Source organism: Silurus meridionalis, chromosome 16 (genome assembly GCF_014805685.1).
Source record: "Silurus meridionalis isolate SWU-2019-XX chromosome 16, ASM1480568v1, whole genome shotgun sequence".
NCBI lineage: Eukaryota > Metazoa > Chordata > Actinopteri > Siluriformes > Siluridae > Silurus > Silurus meridionalis.
Genome location: NC_060899.1, coordinates 1657501 through 1672500, shown reverse-complemented (window position 1 = coordinate 1672500; position 15000 = coordinate 1657501). Strand labels below are relative to the sequence as shown.

Here is a 15000-nt window from a genome sequence, read left to right as displayed (position 1 = left end):
CACACGTTCTCTCTTGACACAGCGGATAATGGTCTGAACCCCACGTGGCCCCGGAAACCGCTCCGCTTCACCGTGTGTAACCCAACGTTCACCTTCGTGCGCTTCGTGGTTTACGAGATCGATATGTTCAACGACCAGAACTTCTTGGCTCAGGCCACCTTCCCAATCAACTGCCTCAAAACAGGTACAACCGCACAACACTACCACACTGTACAGCCAAACACCATCAACCCAACACCATCACCTCACTGTACAACATTCAGCTGCACAGCTACAGAGACTGACAACTACAGAATAAAATAAATCTTTAGAGACAAAGATGTGTAGAAAATGGGAGTGACAGACAGACAGACAGAAATGTAGAGAGACAGATGTGTAAGGAATGAGAGAGTGAGACACACAGATGTGTACGGAATGTAGAGAGAGTGAGACGGACAGATGTGTAAGGAATGTAGAGAGAGTGAGACGGACAGATGTGTAAGGAATGGAGAGAGAGTGAGATGGACAGATGTGTAAGGAATGGAGAGAGAGTGAGACAGACAGATGTGTAAGGAATGGAGAGAGTGAGACAGACAGATGTGTGAGGAATGGAGAGTGAGACAGACAGATGTGCAAGGAATGTGGCGAGTGAGACAGACAGATGTGTGAGGAATGGAGAGAGTGAGACAGACAGATGTGTAAGGAATGTGGCGAGAGTGAGACAGACAGATGTGCAAGGAATGTGGCGAGAGTGAGACAGACAGATGTGCAAGGAATGTGGCGAGAGTGAGACAGACAGATGTGCAAGGAATGTGGCGAGAGTGAGACAGACAGATGTGCAAGGAATGTGGCGAGAGTGAGACAGACAGATGTGCAAGGAATGTGGCGAGAGTGAGACAGACAGATGTGCAAGGAATGTGGCGAGAGTGAGACAGACAGATGTGCAAGGAATGTGGCGAGAGTGAGACAGACAGATGTGCAAGGAATGTGGAGAGCGTGAGACAGATGTGCAAGGAACGGAGAGAGAGAGAGAGAGACAGACAGCTGTGTAAGTAATGGAGAGAGAGAGGGAGACAGACAGATGCGTAGAATGGCAGACAGATGTAAAAACAGAGAGAAGATTGTACAGATAAAATGTTATGGGACTTTTTTAGTTACATGATTGTATTGAATCACTAAGCATTACTGTGTGTGTGTGTGTGTGTGTGTGTGTGTGTGTGTGTGTGTGTGTGTGTGTGTGTGTGTAGGCTACAGGGCTGTGCCACTGAAGAACAGCTATAATGAGGATCTGGAATTAGCATCGCTGCTCATCCACCTGGATATCAGCAGAGGCAGAGTGAGTACACACACACACACACACACACACACACACCTTAACAGGTCAATGTTGAAAAGACACCACCTCTCTGTTTCTTGTTGTACATCTACATGTCTGTCTTGCTGTGTGTGTGTGTGTGTGTGTGTGTGTGTGTGTGTGTGGAGACTGAGGTGGATGATGCAGAGAAAGAAAAATATACAGAGGATGATTGAGACAGATTCACATAGATGCACAAAAAATATGGGGGAGAGAGAGAGAGAGAGAGACGGGTATGTAGAGAGACAGACATACAGTATGAAGAGATGGATACAAAAGGAAACTTGGATATTTAGAGAATTCATGGAATGAGAGAGACAGACAGACAGACAGACGTGTATGGAATGGGAGAGACAGACATACGCATATGGAATGCGAGAGAGACAGACGTGTATGGAATGCGAGAGACAGACAGAAGTATGGAATGGCAGAGGGACAGATGGATAAATACAGATGTGTATAAAGATAGCTAGACAGAAGGACAGATAGAGACAGGCTGATAGTGAAGTCTGTCATATTTTTCCTGCTTTTCTTTCATGTCCTGTATTTCATTTCTCCTTCATTTTTCTCTCTGTCCCCCTTTTATTCATTTTTATTTATCATTGTCTCTTATCCCCCCCCCCCCAGCATGAGAACGGAGAGATGTTGAGTCCGTTTCTCGGAGCGATGAGTGTGACGACAGGAAGGGAGCGATTAGGTGAGAGCGTGTCCTCTCTGCCCTCCGTGTCCTCCATGTCCTCCATGTCCTCTCTGCCCTCCTCCCCGGCTCAGGCTCTGGGGTATCGGGGACGCGAGGGATCGTTCGAGGCTCGATACCAGTCACCGCTGGACGACTTCAGAGTGTCACAGGAAGCTCTACTGGATCACATGGACCCTCAGAACCGCTCCAGGTGTGATAGTGAGAAAGAGGATGATGGTCATGATGGTGAGGAGGATGAGCAGGATGGTGATCACTTTGATTCTTCTTCCTACAGGTTGATGCGAAGAGCCCGAGTTGGCGGAGACAATCGCGTGTAGCCTGTCTACCAAACCCCCCCCTGTCCCACCCCTCCTCCACACACACACACACACACACACACACACACACACACGCCACCCAGGGTCCGGCTGGAGTGCTGATGTCATGGACTGCTGTGAAACCTGTTTCTATGGAAACGTTGTCGCCAGCACTTTTGGCCTACATTTCAGGCAGAACTCCAATCTCTCCATCTCTCTCTCGCTCTCTCTTCATCTCTCTCTCTCTCTCCCTCCCTCCATCTCTCTCTCTATCTATCTGGAGACACACACTGGGGACATGCGGCGTAACGAGACACCGTCTGAAAGACATGCACACGTTCATCGTGGGATGTTCAGTAGCACGAAAGACTGAAGAAACATGAACATCTGGGACGGGATTGTGTTTAAAACTACTTTTTTTTCATCTCTCCATCTCTATTTCCATCTCTTTCTCTGGTGCATAGAAATCTATAGGTCTATCTATAAATGTATAAATATATGATATTTATTCCGGCTCTGCTGTTACCAGAGAACAGCTGCAGCTGATCCGCTCTCAAAGAGCTTCTTCTCCCCGTCTCTCTTATTTAAACGCAACATTTTTTAACTTCCATAATGTGATTCTTTGTTTTTGTTTAGTTTTTTTCGTTTATTTTTAAAGTCAGTGTTTAACACAAGGGCTTGGCTCCCCAACCACACCCCACCCCACCCCCCCCTACCCTCCGAATGACAAAGACTGAAGCCTCCATGTGGTTTTTTTTGTTTGTTTGTTTGTTTTTGTTTTTTTTTTCTCCCAGCACATTGTTGTGATGATGGCTTTTTTTTCTCTTTTTTTTCGTCCTCCCAGTCGAGCGGAAATCCAGGCAGCCGTAAAACAGAGAGCTCAGGAAGAAGCCCCGGCCTGTTTTTCTTAGATTCTGGCAGGCTTCAGGAAAAAAAAAAAAGGGACCAGGCAGAGGCGCTTTACTTTTTATTTTTTATCTATAGATATATAATTTTTTTTTTCTTCTTCTTGATTAATTGCTGTATCATCGTTTATTTTTATGTAATGTCATTGCCTGTTGGACCATATTCTTTTTTTAAGCCAAGAAAGAGGGACCAAGATGCAAAAAAAAAAAAAAAAAAGTGCCATCTTTTTTTTTATTTTTTTATTTTGCGCTCGTTTTTTGTTGTTGTTGTAGTTTGGATCATCTCAGCTCGCTGTCCTCTCCCTCCCTGCCAGCATTTCCTTGTCAAAAACTTCTGCTGGTTTTGTTTTAAAACTTGCAATTTTTTTATTTGTATTTTTTAAAATAAGAATCCCTTTATAAATAATTGATTTATTTTCAGCAAATTTTTTTTTCTGGGTTTCAATTCGTCATTAGATTTTACGTGTAAAACGTTTCGGTCCCAGATATTAGCCCCGCCCCCTTTTTTTTCCTCCATCTCAAACCAATTTAAAAGGTAGTTCCCTTCAAATAAATCAACAATTTATTCATACCATCATGCAAGCACTAGAGGGCGCTATAAAAGTCCCAGTCACAACTTTTATCAAATATCTATTGATAAAATTGCAGGTAAAATGAAAACATTGACTCATTTGCACATTTTTTTATTTTACTTCATTGTAGATCCTTAAGGTTCCTTGTTTAGACCTCAAACCCATTCAAACATGTTCTGCAGTAACATCTGCAGTAACCCATACAGCTGTTTTTCCCCTCAGGATGGATGGAATACATTTAGATTTGTTTTGTTTTTTTTTTTAAATCAGTTTATTTGCTGTTCATGGCCACATGCAGGACCTGTTATAGAAACCGGAATGTATTAATAAACGTCAGAGCTGCTGTTGTAGAAAATCCGACCAATCAGAATCCAGTAACCTCTAAAACCAAGAATCAAAAAGTGGGTGTGGACACTATCAGGGGGCGGGGCCACAACGATGATTATTATACTATCTACTTTTTTTGTTTGCGCGATCCGGAAAACAAAAAGGAAGTGTTTTTTTGCCCCGTGTTTCGAGTCCCGGATCCTCATCTCGATCTTGCGCAATCCCGAATTCCAGCAGAAACAGGAACCAGAACTGTCCGCTTCCTGTCCAAGCATTTTTCCCCTCACAGATGAGTTTGTGTTGAGGAAAGAAAAAAAACAGGTGTGGAGGAACTTGTTTTCGTTTGTTTTTGATAAAAGCTTGCGCTGTTTCTCTCTCTCTCCCACGTCTGCGTTGCGTGAGAGAGCGAGCGTGTACATATTTATACGTGAACGACCAGACGGACACGTGCGCTTCATTTCAGATGCTTTTGTTTGTTTACGATGCTCTTCTTTACGGAGCTTTTTTTTCTGTAATGTGCCTACGCTACATGGAGGACGGGGGAGGGGACGGGGACACATTTTACTTTTGCCTTTCATATGAAACATATTCAAGCCTGATTAAAGAATTCAATAAAGTATTCAACAATCACCACTTTTACGCTTGGTGTTTTAAAAAAAAAAAAAACTTGCACATCGCAGTACTTTTTTTTTTTTTTTTTTTTAGGTATTTATTCTGCAAATTTCTGTAAAAATTATACAACAATCCTAAAGAGTATTTATTCATAACGCCCAAACACTTTATTCTTTTTTTTTTTTATTATTTCTGCTGTCAGGAAAAACATGTACAACAAAGTCAATATGATGCTCCAACTACAGAATACGGTTAAACGGCTTCTAGGCGTGTCGTTTTTTTTTCCCCTTTATTAAAAAAAATGTGCAGTATGAATTTTTTACGCGTACCTCAAACCTACATGATTCCATACAGTCCATCACGTGACACGTGGACACGTCTCAGAGCCTCACCCTCTGTCTGTCTTTTCTCAGAGCTGAAATGTTCCTTTTGCCCTAAAAAACGGGGCGTAATATTAATAAAAGAATGTCCTGTGACACTTTTTTTTCGTTGGGTTAAAAAAAAAAAAAAAAAAGTGACAGAAAAAAAAAAAAACAGAAGGACATCGAGTGCTGGATTCTTCAGAATTCTCCAGTTAAAGGCCTCCTGTGGTGGACATCCTACAAGACGAGCTGTGTCTCACTCTGTCTCTCTCTCCAACACACACACACACACACGTTTGCTCGTGGTCCCAGACGCCGCCGCTTCACTCGTCACACTCTGGGGAGGAAAAAAAAAAAACGTATATAAAACGTACATCAGACGAGACATTCATTAGCACATAATCTCCATTCTTACTCCAGATGTGACTTTAGGGGCGGAGCCAGACATTTGTATGACATCATCACTAGGAGCATTGGAACGCTTGCGATGCATAGGTTTGTATACACCGGGCCAAAAGACTGCTATGTTTTATAATATAAACTCCACTCTTCTGGGAAGAAGCTCCACTAGATTCTGTTTTGAGTAGGTTCATTCAGCTACCAGCAATTTAAGGAGGTGATGCAGGTGAGGTGAGGAGGCCTGGTCAGTGTGAAACATTCATCCCAAAGGAGTTCAATAGGGTTGGAGCTCTATAGCAAAGAGATCTTCCAGGTCTTTATGGAGCTGGGCTTTGTGCACAGGACCATCGTGATGCTGGAACAGGTTTGGGTCTCCTAGATCCAATGACGTCCCGTATATGGATGAAAAAGTCAGATGTCCCAATACTTTTGGTACTTTATAAATTAAATGTTATTCAAACGTGAAAATATAATTTGATCTTTTTTTATTTGGCTGAACAATTAATTAAAAAAAGATTCAGACTTTCTAATTTCCATCTGAATAAATATGTAAAATATTAAAAGATTAACTATATAACTGAATATGTAGATTATATATAAAAACATTTAATATATACAAAATTGAGGAAATAAAACTTTTTATAGTAATTGATATAAAAAAAAATGATGATTGTACCTGCAAAAACAAAAACTGCGATTGAAATATCGACCAATCAGAGCGGAATATGATATAATATTATTAATGATCATTTTATTATGTATTTGTATAAACACGCTATAATTAAAGGCCCAATTGTTGTTTAATAAAAATAAAAAGTTCCTTCAGGATTGAATCAGTTACTCAGAACAAGGATTTATTTTAACAAGGATATGAAACTTCTCCTCACCTGGCTGCTCGTCACTGGTGGATACGTCTTCTCCAGTTGTCTTCTTCGTGGTTTCATCACTGCCAAGGTCAGTCACGGTCAGCTTCATGGGTTCCCCTTTCACGTCTCCTTCCTGAAGAGATTTTAAAGCAGCTTTGCCTTGGGTTGTGCAGGTTGAAGGTTCCACATCTTCAGATTTCTTGTCCTCAGACAGCGGGTGTGCTTTCATTTGTTTTGCGAACCATTTCCTGACCAGTTCCTCGCTTAACCCACCGGACTGGGCGAGCTCCTCCAGCTGGTTCTCCACCAGATCTCCATAGAGGTTTAAATGTTCCTGAAGGACAGTGATGTTGCCCTTCTTGAAGTCCTCCTCTTCTACCATCGACTGGTAGCTCTCTAGCCATTTGAGCTGACCGTTCTTTAGGACGTAGCGACAGTCTCCGAACCAGCGCACCACCTCTGGACGTGGAAGTCCGGTTTTAGCGATCAACTCGTTGTACTGAGGGCTGCTCGGCCAGTGGGTTCGAGCGAAGGCTTGTTTAAGGAGGTGAAGCTGCTCTGGTGTCTTCTTTCCCCGGTTTGGTGTTTGGGGGGGTGGTGGTGGTGTGGGGGTAGATGTCTGAGAGACAGGAGAAGGCACTTTAGTCGTCTCAGGTTGCGGACTTCCTTCCATTTCCCCTTTTCCGTTCGCTTCGGTCACTTTCAGCATTTTGAGATTGATCTTTATCGGGTTAACCTTCGGCGCAGTTCCAGATATATCCTCCTTGACCTGCTGGTTTGTTTCTAGCGATTCCTCATCACCTTGTTTTTCTTCTGCCGGCTCAATTTTATCCTTTTCACCCACTGCTTTTGCAGGAAGTTCTTCCTCCGCCTCCTCCTCTTCTTCTACTTCCTCCCTTTCGGCACGCTCTAACTCCTCCTTCTTCTTTTCAGCCGCCACTCTCTTCCGCCGGTCAGCAAACCAGCCATGAATCTCGCGTCGAGTCATCTTGGTTTCTGCCCGTAACCTGTCCACCTCTTCCTCGGGCGGATCGGAATCCTGGGCAAAGCTTGCCTCGAGGGCACGGACTTGATGGGGCTCCCTTTCTTTGTACCGTATTGCTGTGAAGTCTGGGGACGGGGGTCGAGGTTGGCGTCTGGTCGGCGTCGGCGGAGTCGTCTGCTGTTGCCGTGAGGGACTCAGGGGGAGTTGTTGAGGGGTTCTAGGTCTTTCCGTTGCCGCAGCATTGTCCAGACTGTCACCGGAGGCACTAGAGGCAGAAGAACTAATGGCCATTGAAGTTTGACCACCAGCGCTCGACTTCGAGCCCTTGTGATTGCGAAAGTGGTAGCGTCGATCGCTGAACCATTTGCGTACCTCCCGAACCGTCAGACCAGTCAGACTTATGAGCCTGTCCACCTCCTCCTGACTGGGGAACTGGCTGATGAGGAAGCTCTCTTTTAAGGCAGAAAGCTGTTCCTGGGATTTTTTCGCTTTATAAAAGCTGGGATCCAGGAAGCTCGCGGAGGCGAGAGTACGAGAGTTTGCGGATGCTGGCGATGGAGATTCTGGCTTGCTTGGGATGCTGTCACTAGTGTTTGTGGGAGTTGGACTGGAGCTGGCTGTGACAATAGGGCTATTGCTTCGACTGCCTTTGCCTTCATTAGTGTTCCCTTTAGTATCGCTGCTGTCTTTGATATCAGCGCTTTTTGCTATGGTGTTCCTAACGTTAGTGCTGTTTTTGTTCTCGTTAACCGCTTTGCTATTGCTGCCGACAGGCGTACTGCTTCTGCTGTTAGTGCTAGATGTGCTGATCTTACTGCTACTACTGTTGCTTTTCATTTTAGCCATGCTGATCACGCTAGTGTGATTACTCGCACTACTGCTATTTGTGCTAACACAACTAATAATACTGCTCATGGTGCTGCTGCTAATACCACCGCCTCCAGTGCTGCTAGTACTACTGATGGTGAGGTTTCCACTATTGCTGCTCCCGACACTTCCCACCACCATGTTAAGCCCCTTATCAGCCACCAGGGCGGCAGCAGGCTTTGCTTGCATCATGGGCTTCGTGGCAGCCTGCGGTTTTGGCGTTACAGCCAGGGCAACTGGGGCGCTGCTGACCTGTATCCCGTTAGAGATCATGGGTTGGGTGACAATCACACCTCCTTGGCCGACCAGGCTGCCTTGTAAAATGTGAGGGAGGTTGGAGGCACCCAGGGAGGCCGGTAGAACAGTAATGGTTTGCTGAGAAGCGCTATGCGGAGTTGGACGTTGCTGACCAGCAGGGGGTGCCGTCTGTATGATCGTGTTGAACATCTTCCGACGTGCATCCTCGATCTCTTCTGGTGACCAGCTAATTCCTTGTTTAAGCCTCTGAGCTGTGAACCAGATTTTGATCTGCTCTTCGGGGTACTTGGTAACTACTGTGAGATAGCATAGCTCTGCCTTGGTTGGGTATGGAAACTTGCTGAAGGACGTTTTCAGGAAGCTGCTGTTATCCATGGAGGCATTGTAAGTGGGAATACTGCTCAAAGGAATCATGACCTTTGGTAGGTTTTTGGAGCTCGACGAGGAAGAAGTCGAAGAGCTGGATAAAGGAGCTGAAGATGATTGCTGGTTGACGATTCGGTTCTGTACAACGGAAACGACTTGGGTGATGGCCGTCTTCAGCATCGGAAGAGCTCCAGAGCCGTTGACGATCTGTATTGCGGACGGCAGAGTGCCTTTGCTTGCCGCACCATTATGTACAATCGTAGGAACATGGGTCACCGAGATGGCAGGAGAATCGCTGGTCTCGGATTGCTTCACAGTTTCGTCTGCGGTCGGATGAGAAACAACGATTCTCTTCGACTCAGTTTTCCCCTTGAGCATTTTCATAATGGGCGTCTTTGTGATCGATATCTCAGCGTCCTTAAAGCTGGTGCTTTCGCCAGGACCAGCGATGATGCTCTGCTCCACGATGACCTTCCTATCCTTCCGCTTTAGCTGTAGTGTAGTGGTGACAGTACTGGGATGCACTCGGGCGTTGTGCAAGGCAAGACCTTCGAATTTTGCAGCACTCACCCCACAATCCACGCAGAGAAAACAAGGGTCGGTGCGGAACTCTGGGTGACCGCTGTAGACGTGATCGAGGAAAAGGTTCAGGTCATGGGTTTCAAAATTACATGGCCTGCAGGTGTAAGTGCCGTTATCTTTTTGGGCAATGTTTGCTTCCTGGCCTGGCGATTCACACAATCTGTGCAAGACTTTTTCAGTTATCTCGTGCTTGTGGGAGAAAACGCTTTCCTTGGCAGAGGGAGAAAGCCTAGCCTGCTCAAGGTCATCCTGTAGATGCATAGTCTTTATTGGAATCATGCAAGGAATCGTGGACTTCCTCTTGCTGGCCATGGCTCTTGATATGGTAGCTCCACCAAAATACCTCTTTCTGACTAGGAGTCCAATTTATGAACTCGACATGGAGAGCAGGCCAGTGTGGAACATGACTGTCAGGTCACAGCAGTACACTCCTCCTTTATGGGCACGTAGGAGTTGTATTTAAGGCATCACCAAACAGGCCTGTAAAGACAAAAAAAAATAAAAAATAAGTAAAGAAGTTTCTAATTAATTCAGATTTTCTTCTGGTGATTTTTGACAGATCGATCCGGCCCGCAATCAAATCTAAACCTGTGGTCACCAAACTTTTCTCTATGAGGACCACATAATTGTAACAAATTATTTTGTAGCAAAAAATGCTAAAGGCTGGAGTGACTAGCAGCGATAGTGGATTTCAATGATACTGACAGCAAGTTCGGATCATACTTGCAGATAACCGATTAATCAACCGATTGTTTTTTATCCAATATCCATTTTATAAACTAACATAACTCATAACTTGTTAAATTAAGAACTAAATCATGTGCTAAAGGAAATAAATATGAATAAAATGATATAAATAATTAATGATATATAATAGAGCGCTCTCCGTGCAGCGCGCAGTCTCGCATGTGAAAACAAACAGCATGTAGCACCAGTGATTCGCCTCTAGGGTATGGATTTACGTTCCAGCAATCAATTACTGGTGCCTCAACCTCAATTAATAACTTTAGTTAGAAAGCCAACTTTTATTATTAAATACAGATATGAAACGAGTAAAACATATTTGAGATTGTCAAAATATGTTTCTGGTATTATTCAAAAGGACCGTTTCAAATGCGTACAGTTTTGGGACCCCTGATGTAAAACATATCTGATACTTGGTTTTCTTGTTAATACTAAAATCAGGGCAAATAAACATTGCTGGGTAGCTACCAAATCCAGACCTTCTGCAAGAACTTCCTGGGTTACAGCAGAACGAAGATACAATTGGTCGTGGCTCCAATGCGAATCCAAATAAAAGCTTTGACACAACAGAATGACTTTCTTCCTATAACCCTGATGACACTACTGTTAAAAAATATCGGATTACACGTTCACCTCACAATGGGCACGATGTAAAGACAGTCATGGAGACACGTCTGAGAAGATATAAAGACCGGCGAGATCGCGGTGTCATGCTATTCAGGGTCAGAAAGCAATCAAGGGTTACTTTTACGTCTGCCAGTTTCAAAGAACCTTTTACGGCCTCTTGTTGAGTTTTTAAGAGGGTCTGCAACCGACCAGGTCCCTCCTCCTCCTTCTCCTTCTCCTCCTCCTCATCCGCCTTTTCATTGTTAACACTTTCCCAATACAAAAAACGAAGACCTAAAAAGGGACTGCGTCTCGCTAATCGCTCCAGCACGACGTCTGAGGAGATCCTACTTGACTAATTCAAGTTTAAAAATAAGCTGAAAGAACATTCCAGCGAAGTCCAAATGCTTCAGTTATTGTGTCTGTCAGCCACCTAATAAAAAGCAACTGAAACAAAAACATGCTCCAACTTCATCTGGGCCAAGTCCATTCATCTCGATTAGCCTTCAGATACACGCAAAAGTATTGGTACCCCTGACTTTACAGTCATATGTGATTCCCAACTTGGAGGCACACAATAGTACAGAACATCTTTAGATGTTCCAGCATGACAATACCTCTGTGCACAAAGCCAGCTCCATAAAGATCAATGGATTGGAGTAAAAGATCTCCTGCTATAGACCTCAAGCCTAGTCCTTTATGGTCTACCTCTGTTTGCACTGTTATGGTTTGGACAAAAGTTTGTGGACACTTGAGCATAAAATTGTTTCTTTTTAAACATCCTGTTCCACATTTAGTCTCCATTTACTGTTCTGCTCTGGGTGAAGAGTGGAGCTTCTGGGGAGGAAGCTTCTGGGGAATAAGACCAAGGAGGAGGTTTATGGATGTGGTGAGGGAAGACATGCAGGTAGTTGGTTTGAAAGAGACGGATGATCTGCTGTGAGAAGAACTTCAGCCACAAGGGTGTTAGTAAAGTTCACTGATGTAGGTGAGCTGATGAGGCCTGAGGTTCAGAATCATTCGAAATATCTTCTATAGCTTCCAACTCATGGAAAACAGATCTTCATGGAGCTGCTATGTGCACAGGAGCATCGTCATGCTGGAGCAGGTTTGGGTCTTCTAGGTCAAGTGAAGGCAAAATGTCATGCCACAGAATTCAAAGTTGCTTTTTTTCCCTGCTCTAACTGTGTGTACAGAAATGCAAAACACTCGTTTTTCCTGAAATCAGAAAAGCACGTTAGTCGTCTTTGCATAGATTTAACTGATTTTAATTTCACACGTCAGGAACAGACCAGAGACTTGTTTTATTAACATTTATTCATGCCGACGGAGGTGTGAATTAATTATCCGCTCATGAATTGTTTTAACTGACTGAAGACATCGCTTCAGATTAGAGTTCAGCTGCATGAAATAAAAAGAAGAGCAAAAAAAACAGCCCATGTTATAACCGTTCCATTTTCCCCCCAGAAGAGCAAATCAAATTTTTACCTCACGTCACGTTACGTTACGCTCACTGAGACGATACTAAACCACAACACCAAATCGTTCATTTTATAGTTGCAGGAAATTCTGGGGAAACGTTCACTTTGAGACTAACCATCCAATCAAACCTGCTCATAAACGTATAAGCCCCGCCCTCTGGGGGTGTGTCTTTCACAACAGTAGAGGCTCCCTGAATACCGATAGGCTCAGTTAGCGTCTCGTATCTCAAACGCTATAGGCTGCAAAAGAATGCGACCGATTTAATAAAAATAAAAAAAATGAATCATTCTGACTTCCTGTCTCCAAAGGAAGTACCTTAATATACAGAATTAAACATTGGCTCAGAGGTTGCCAAATTTAGAAAAATTAGATTAAGTTTGCAAAAAAAGCAGGGAAAAAAAAAGAAATGTGGCCCTATTTAATAACAATTTAGATTTATTGATCTAAATCAGGGTGAGAATTAAAAAGATACGGTAAAAAAACATAAATAGGCTCTGTTTTTAACAGCATTCGGAGAAAAAAAATTGAACAAACACGTTTGTGGAATTTTAAATTTGCGCCAAACATACGGTTCGAGTTGCTGCTGCATTCTGGACAAGAACACGCTCGTGGTTTCCACGGTGACGATATGAGCGCCAGATGAGGTAAAAAAAAAACAAGTAGGTCCATTTGGAATGGAGGTCGGAGGGAAAAACGTTTATACGTGATACTATTATATAGCGAACAATTTTCTATAAATGGTGAAGTAACTTTTTCCAGAGAAAAAATGACCAGCTCCTGATAGCAAACGGACAAAAAAAAAAAAAAAAGAAACGGCAGGAATGAGTCGATTCGCCGGTACTAGTTTTTTTTACATGGATGGATTTTGAGGATGGAATCAGTAAGAATTTGTCACGTTGTGTTTAAACGTTAATTTCGGAATTCCTTTCGTTAGACGCGAGTTATCAGAGTTTTCCGGTTCTTTCTGTACGAGCGGTCGTCTATGTGATTCATTCTCGATCCAGGAAATCTTTTAGACGTGGGAAGACGGCGGCCGATGCTCCTTCGACGCGAGTCCGCGATAACCACCCGAGAAATCCTGCGACGTTTTTGACCGGAATCAGATCAAGAACCGGCTAACGGATCACATGACCACGCAGAGAGATTTCGAGTCCCGGAGAACGAGCCGGCGCCGGTGTATTTCCGTTCTTCAGCTTACTCGAGTTCTTTGATCCTCTTTCGGAACGAGTTACAACTCCGGCGGATTAGGAAACGAACGACGGAAAGGGAGCCACGATCCGTTACGATGGAAGCGGATGAGACGGGATGAGACGAGACCTTTTCTGTCTTTCTTTCTCTTTTCGTTTTTCCGAACCCGGGAGATGGAAATGCCCTCTATTTTTGGGCCTCGTCGCCACTCGGTTCTGCGTGACGGGGCACGGCCTCGCCAAGCCTGCAGGGTCACATGACCGACACAAAAGGGGGTTGCGGAGTGGGCAGAGCCTAGCGTCAATCACGTGGGTTTGAGCCCTGAGGGAGGAGGAGGAATGAGGGAGCGAGGAGAAGTGGGGGGTTGGGCAGATCGGCTCTAGCTGGGGTGAACCGGAGTGTGTGTGTGTGTGTGTGTGTGTGTGTGTGTGTGTGTGTGTGTTGGCGGGGGATGTTAACTGTCACCGGGCAGAGGAAGCGCTGAGGTGTTTCTGTGAGGAATTTTCAACCCTGATGCCCCCCCTCCTCCTTTGGGGGGGGAAAACCCCGCCACGCCCACCCACCCCCCAGTCAAACAATCTCACGGTCGTTCTCTCTCTTCTGTCTCGGTCATTCATTCCGTCCCTCCCTCCTTCTTCTTCTCCCCCCCTTTCTCCACCTCCTCCTTCTTCTCTGGCATGGTGCGAAGCCTCTGGAATGTTCCGCCTCGGTCCGGACCCAAGAACCTCACCACTTGTTTAGCAGACGCCCTCGCAGGTGCGAACATCGGACATGAACACGTGTATCACAAAGTGGACATTAAACTTACATGTAACGCACACGTGCTTCCTTCACCAATACTTAAAACGAGGTTCAAGCAAAACCCTGCGTCACAACCGCCGTGTCATTTTTACGTGTCGTTTTTTGGAAAACCATTAACGGATCTGATATCGTATCGTATGGTATCGTATCGTATCACGTAGCGAGACCGCCCCTCCTCTCGCAGACGCATCAACGCATACGATTTTCTCTTCGCCGTCTGCTTCCTCCTCGTCCCCTGAATAGGCCCCGTCACGTCTCACACATCCCCGGAGCGCCGAGCTGACCCTGCTCACGTGACCCTACCCCCTCTGTAACCCCTGATAGCCAATCTATTTTAGAAAGCGTTCATCAGGGATCCACCGTACAGGTGGACAGACCGGTTTTAAGTTGTCCGAAACGTGCAAACTTGTGTCGAGTCTGGCGAGGACCCCCCCTTCGAAAGAAAAGCAAAAAAGAAGACGAAGAAGCCTGACTCGATCCCCTCCCCCGGCTTCGTTCCTTCTTTCCTTCGACAAGTTCGGCCCGGTCTGCAGGGAGACAGGTCGACTACACCACTGGTGTGTTACTGTCCCCATGGCAACAGGACACCCTCAACCCCCCAGATCTCCCTCTCCCGTTTCTCTCCGTCTCACTCACACACACACACACACACACACACACACACACACACACACACACACACACACACACACACACACACACGTTTCTCGCTGGCTTGTTTTTTCCTCACGCTTCTGTGAGCGTAGAGT

General features: G+C 44.9%; 2 protein-coding genes across 3 annotated transcripts in view; one reads left to right on the top strand and one right to left on the bottom strand.

Annotated features, from left to right (window-relative positions):
* The window catches only part of plcg1 (phospholipase C, gamma 1), a 47068-nt gene extending 44129 nt beyond the window's left edge, over window positions 1-2939 (top strand). Inside the window, exons 30-33 of the mRNA XM_046870114.1 lie at window positions 23-184; window positions 1227-1315; window positions 1961-2223; window positions 2308-2939. Coding sequence (XP_046726070.1) covers window positions 23-184; window positions 1227-1315; window positions 1961-2223; window positions 2308-2350 — 557 coding nt within the window. The 3' untranslated portion in view covers window positions 2351-2939. The remainder of the gene's footprint in view (window positions 1-22; window positions 185-1226; window positions 1316-1960; window positions 2224-2307) is intronic.
* A 1972-nt stretch (window positions 2940-4911) lies between these two features.
* zhx3b (zinc fingers and homeoboxes 3b) overlaps window positions 4912-15000 on the bottom strand; it is a 13035-nt gene continuing 2946 nt past the window's right edge. Inside the window, exons 1-3 of one of the 2 annotated variants that reach the window (XM_046870116.1) lie at window positions 12832-13558; window positions 6394-9910; window positions 4912-5444 (exon numbers count right to left, since the gene is read on the bottom strand). In XM_046870116.1, the coding sequence (XP_046726072.1) occupies window positions 5431-5444; window positions 6394-9742 (3363 nt within the window). In that variant the 5' untranslated portion in view covers window positions 9743-9910; window positions 12832-13558 and the 3' untranslated portion in view covers window positions 4912-5430. Of the gene's footprint in view, window positions 5445-6393; window positions 9911-12831; window positions 13559-15000 lie in introns of those variants that run through there. The other variant, XM_046870115.1, reaches the window with a different exon arrangement.